The following is a 5787-nucleotide window of genomic DNA, read 5'->3' as shown; positions in this document are numbered from 1 at the left end:
GGTTGTGGTTTCTTTTGATGATGATGAGGATATGCAGTGCTTACTTAGCCTAAACAAGGAAATTTTCAGTTTGTGGTTCGAAGACATCAGACCTTATTATGAGTGGCTAGAGGAGAGAAGGTTGCTGGTATGGGTTAAACTAGAAGATATCCCATTTTTTTTATGGTAGAAGGCCTTCTTTGAAGTAATTGATAATAGTTGGGGAAGACTTGTTAAAGTTGACGAGGATACTGAGGAGAAACGTAGATTTACTTGTGTCATGATTCTGGTGGAAGTTTCGTGCAAGTCAAAAATTACACCAATTGTTAGAGTTGAGGCTGAGGGGGCAAAGTACTGGATAAAGGCACAAATCATTGGAGCAACGGGGACCTTTAGTGCTGATATTGGACTGGGTAAGAGTGTGTCAGAGAAGGGGAAAAATAGCTTGCCTAAGCAAGCAGATCCACCGATGGCGGAGACAAGAGGGGCGGTTTCCTGTAGCAACAAAGTCAAAGGGAAAGAAGTCGCAAGTTAGGGAAAAAGTCATAATCGAGAAACGGGTAGACTAACAATTGCGATGGGTCAAACAAAAAAAGTCGAAAATGCGTGCTAAGGGTCAGTTGGAAGTTAGACTAGGCAAGAGGGTTATGTTGTGGAAAAGAATAGCGGTCATGATGATGTTGACAAAGACTTTAATTTGGAAAATAGGAGGGAAAATAGAGACAGACCAAAGGGGAGTGAATAAGCGGATTACAGAGCAAAAATGGGCTATGTAAAATACAGAGACTCAACAAAGCGGAGAGGCAATTATTGATAAGGAAAGCCAGATCCAAAGAGGGCCAGGCTAACTCAAAGCCCATATTTAAAGATGGTGAGGATTACAATGGAGAAGTAGTGGTTAAAGTCCTACCATTTATAATATCAGGCCATGAAGTCTAATAGTGGGTCAGGGCCAAAATTACTCATCTAAGGGACACAAAGAGGACAAGGGCCTTGTGTTGAACAATAGTGGGAACGAGACAAGATTGAAAGTGAACGTGATAGAAAATGAAAGTAAGGGCTGTAATGCTAAGGAACATAATAAAGACAGAGAAAGTTGCAATGGGAAAGAAGGGAGAGTAGTGTGCGACGACGATGACCTACGAAGATCAATCGAGAAACAGAGTTCAGGGAAAAAAAATGGAAAAAAAGGCCAGGAATGTTAGAGGAGTTAAGTTTGATGATGCGATGGATGAGATGAAGCAGTTAAGTGAAGTAGGGGATAAGAAAGATAAAGGAAAACGACCCATGTATTACGGAGATGATGTGAGCAATTGTGCCCAGAATATAAGGGTTATGGGAGAATGTTCGTCTGGATTAAGGTATAATTTAAAAGAGATTGCTGAAATGAGTGAGGAAGTCAGAGTGTGTCTGAGCATATCAAGGGGGAACAGTAAGGCCTTAAGCTATACTTCGGGGGAGCAAAGAAAAATTGTCAAAGAAAAAATTAGAGAAATTTTGGGTAACAAGGCAGAGGAAGTAAAAAGTAGAGAAAAGGGTGAAGTTGAAGTTGGAAGTGGTAGTGTGAGCTGGGTTCCTTAAACAATGGAGGAAGCTGAAGCAACCTGGAACTTAAGCAAAGAGTTGGGAGTTTAGTTCAGAGTGACTATATCTGAGGCGATTAAATTTCTCTATGAGATGGAGAGGGGGAAGACGAACGGGGAGTGGTGCAAAGAACCCTAAAGAAAGTAAAACAAAGAAAGTTCACGAACTAAGGTACGAGAGTGTGGGTTTTACTCCTTCAATTATGATTTTATTGATATGGAATATTAGAGGCTTAGGGAGAGCCGAAAAAAAGAGAGCCTTATGAAAACTAATCAGAATAGAAAAACCAAGCATGGTGTTCATCCAAGAGACAAAGATGGAAACAGTTTCAAGAAGCCTTTTCAGCAGACTTTGGATTAGGGAGGAGATTGTAGGGAAAGTAGTAGAGGCTGACGAAAGATCGGGAGGCATTATAAGTCTGTGGCAGAAGAATTCCTTTGAGTTGGAAGAATGTAAAATGGAAAAAAAACTTCTTAATGATGATAGGGAATGTCAAAGGTATCGATGCCCAATGTGGGTTCATCAACATTTTTGCACCAAATGATGAAGGCAAGAGAAGGGACTTGTGGGTTGAACTGAGTGAACAGATGAACAACATGGAGGTCTAGTGGATATTAGGAGGAGATTTCAATACTGTGAGATTTAAGGAGGAAAGGATTGGGACAGGGGATGTAGGACGTTCGGTTGGCCATTTTGATGAGTTCATCAACAACACTGGTTTAGTTAACCTCTCGCTGACAGGAGCTAAATTCACTTAGTGTAATAACTGGCAGGAGGCGACTTTCAGCAGGTTAGATCATTTTCTTGTTAATGCCAACTGCTTGGAACATTTTGATAATATTATTCAAACTTCTCTATCTCGTTCAATTTCTGACTACTGCCCAGTGAAAATGGGTTCAAAGAAATTAAATTGGGTTCCTAAACCATTTAAATGCTTCGACTACTAGCTGGATGAAAGAAGTTTCCAGGACATGGTGGAGGGTTTTTGGGGTCAACCCGATAATGATGCTGAAAAAAGAATAGGGGTCTGACAGAAGCTTAGGAACTTGAAACCTAAAATAAAGGAGTGGCAGAAGCATAATTTTAGAAACATTGATGAACGAATAGACCAACTTGAAAAGGAGTTGAGCAGTCTGAACCAGGGTGTTATGGACAAGCAGATTGAAGAGAATTTTCGAAAGAATATTATAGCAAAGAAAGCAGAACTTTGGAACCTTTATAGGGTCCAAGAAAAGGAATGAAAACAAAAGTCTAGAGTGAAATGGGTTAATGAAGGAGACAAGAATACCAAGTTTTTTCATGGTATGGCATCGACCAGGAGGAGGACAAATTATATTGACAAAGTCAAGGTCAATGGAGGGTTTATTGAAAAGCTAGATGGGGTCAAGACAATAATTGCTGCTCATTTTGAAAAGTTGCTTGAAGGTCAAGGTCAAAGAGGGTGCTTGAAGTTGCTGATTTGAATTATGGGCTGAGACAAATAAGTCAGAGGGCAGCAGAGGAGATGATAAGACTAGTGATCGAAGATGAGGTCTGGGAAACTGTTAATGGTTGTGAGGGGGCAAGGCCCTAGGGGCAGATGGGTATAATTTGAATTTCTTTAAGAAACAATGGAGGGTTATGAAAGGGAAAGTGATGGAGTTTGTCAGCTCCTTCTTCTCAACGGGTAAATTTGATAAGGGTGTTAACAATTCCTTCATCACACTTATCCCAAAGGTTAGGAACCTAGTGGAAATGAAGGATTACAGACATATCAGCCTGGTCGAAAGTCTTTATAAAATCGTGGCAAAAATTCTGGCTAATCAAATCAAATAGGTGATTGAAAATGTTGTGGGAAATAATCAGTTCACTTTTGTCAAAGGGAGGCAGCTGATTGATGCTGTTCTTATAGCCAATGAATTAATCGACCTGATCAGAAAGGAAGGAACTGGTGGGATGATTATGAAAGTTGATTTCGAGAAGGCATATGACTGCATTGACTGGGGCTTCCTCGACTTCATAATGGCAAAGATAGGGTTTCTCGAAAAGTGGCGGAGGTGGATTAATGAGTGTATCTCCATTGCTCGGTTGTTAGTTCTCGTGAATGGATCACCTTTAAAAACATTTTGCATGCAACGGGGCCTCTGACAAGGATGCTTGCTGTCCCCTTTTTTGTTTAACTTAGTGGCTGAAGGTTTCAGTTGTCTGCTAAAAATAGCTGAAGGAAAGGGGCTCTGTAGAGGCATTCAAGTGGGTAGAAACAGGCTTACGGTGTCGCACTTACAGTTTGCAGATGACACCATGATTTTCTACTATCCTAACTTTGAAGAAATGAAGAACATTAAAAGGGTTCTGAAAATCTTCCAATCGATGCCAGGTCTTAAGATTAATTTTGCTAAATGCAGCCTTACGGGGATTGACATGGATCCCAAAATTGTTGAAGAGTGGGCAAATGCGATTGAATGTAGATATAACGATCTCTCGAACACTTACCTAGGACTCCCTATTGGGGCTAATCAGAGATCCAAACAAGTGTGGAGGCCAATCATCCAAAAAGTCCAAAATAGACTTGCTGGTTGGCATTCCAAATTACTGTTAATGGGTGGACGAATTACAATGATGAGGTTAGTGCTTTCCAATTTGCCTATCTTTCAAATGTCTATCTTTCTTATGCCTTCTGGAGTGTGTAATGAAATTGAAAAGATTCAACGGAGATTCCTCTAGGGTAGGAGTGAGAGTAAGAAAAAGATTTATTATATAAGGTAGGACAAGGTGTGTAAACCGAAAAAAAAGGCGAATTGGGGATGGTTGATCTACAGACTAAGAATAGGGCCTTGTTGAGTAAGTGGGTCTGGAGGTATAGAAGGGAGAAAGAGAGTCTGTGGAGAAGGGTGGTGAGTGAAAAGAATGAGGAATATGCCAATGACCTTTTTTCGCAAGTGCTGATTGGCAGAAGAGTGTCTATAGTGTGGAAAAATATTATTAAACCCCTTTCCCCCACTAACTCTTTTCATATGCAGATACAACCTTATTTTGTTTTCGTTCTTGGCAATGGAGAGAACATCAGATTCTGGTCGGATGAGTGGATAGAGGATATCTGCCGTAAAGAACACTTCCCTAGAATCCATGCGTTGGCTAATAATAAATGCAGCACTGTCAAAGAGTTTGGCACATGGGATAATAGGATTTGGGAGTGGAGAGTTAAGCTTAGAAGGCATGTTTTTGGTTGGGAACAGGAGCAATATGAATCCTTCAATGACACTATTAAGGAGTTCTTCCTCTGCAAGAATATGAAGGACGAGCTGGTTTGGAAGAAAACAGCTAGTGGTGAGTTCCCTGTCAAATCCTTCTATCATAATTATGTTGAACCAAGAAAGGAGGCTCAAAGAGAATGGAAATAGGTTTGGGGGGGTTATGTCTCGCACAAAACAGAGACGCTTGTCTGGCAACTCATGCATGGGAAGGTGGCTGTCAAAGGTGAACTAATTAAAAGGGAAATCATAAACGCGGCAGAAACGCTATGTCCCCTATGTAATGACTCCATTGAAACGGTTGACCATCTGTTCGTGGGATGTATAAATGTAAAGAGTTTATGGTACGCTTGGTGTAAAGAGTGGGGATTTGCATGGGTTATGCCAGCTAGATTTAAGGAGCTGATGACTATGTGGAATGCCATATATGTGAAAGCTGGGAGTGATAAGATTTGGAGAATGGCGGTTTTCGCTATAACGTGGACTATTTGGATCGGTAGGAATGAGGTCATTTTCCACAACAAAGTATGGGATAAAGAGCTAATATGGGAGCTTATAAAACTTAAAGTTGCTATGTGGGCTAATGCTAGATGGGTGAGTAACTCAAGATCTATCCTTGATCTCTATAGGTATCCAGCGAAAAGTTACAATCAGTAGAAAGATAGAGGACAAAGACCCCAAACAGTTTGGGAGAAACCAGAGGAGGGGACGGTTAAATTCAATGTTGAAAGAGCTGCGGTTGGATGTCCAGGTGAAGTGGGTATTGGTGGGTTACTAAAGAATGAAAAGAAGGAGATCTTGATTAAATTCTCTAAAGCCATTGGTAGGGGAGACTCAAATCTGGCTGAGTATCTGGGCATCAAGGAAGCTTTTATCCTTTTTTCTAATTCCATTTGGGCTAACAACTATTATCTTGTTATTGAAAGTGACTCAAGGAATGCCATTAAATGGATTAATGATCCCCGAAAAACCCCATGGAGGTTGAGGAAATGGA

General features: G+C 40.7%; 1 protein-coding gene across 1 annotated transcript; it reads left to right on the top strand.

Moving 5' to 3' along the window:
• Positions 1-3198: 3198 nt before the first annotated feature.
• Positions 3199-5450, top strand: LOC148764259 (uncharacterized). Its single transcript, XM_088803568.1, has 5 exons — positions 3199-3279; positions 3379-3613; positions 3728-4074; positions 4563-4869; positions 4975-5450. The coding sequence occupies exons 1-5, from the start codon at positions 3199-3201 to the stop codon at positions 5448-5450; spliced, it is 1446 nt and encodes a 481-aa protein (XP_088659694.1).
• The last annotated feature ends 337 nt before the right edge of the window (positions 5451-5787 follow it).

The sequence above is a fragment of the Theobroma cacao genome, chromosome 2, assembly GCF_053813885.1.
Source record: "Theobroma cacao isolate CCN51 chromosome 2, ASM5381388v1, whole genome shotgun sequence".
NCBI classification, from domain to species: domain Eukaryota; kingdom Viridiplantae; phylum Streptophyta; class Magnoliopsida; order Malvales; family Malvaceae; genus Theobroma; species Theobroma cacao.
The sequence above is the reverse complement of the archived record's forward strand: the minus strand, read 5'-3'. Positions and strand labels throughout refer to the sequence as shown.

Coding starts and splice junctions, on each gene's coding strand:
- LOC148764259 (XM_088803568.1), top strand. CDS start 3,199: ATGGAGTTTGTCAGCTCCTTCTTCTCAACGGGTAAATTTGATAAGGGT. Junction 3,280..3,378: donor TCATCACACTTATCCCAAAG/GTTAGGAACCTA, acceptor CAAATCAAATAG/GTGATTGAAAATGTTGTGGG. Junction 4,870..4,974: donor TTGGAAGAAAACAGCTAGTG/GTGAGTTCCCTG, acceptor CGCACAAAACAG/AGACGCTTGTCTGGCAACTC.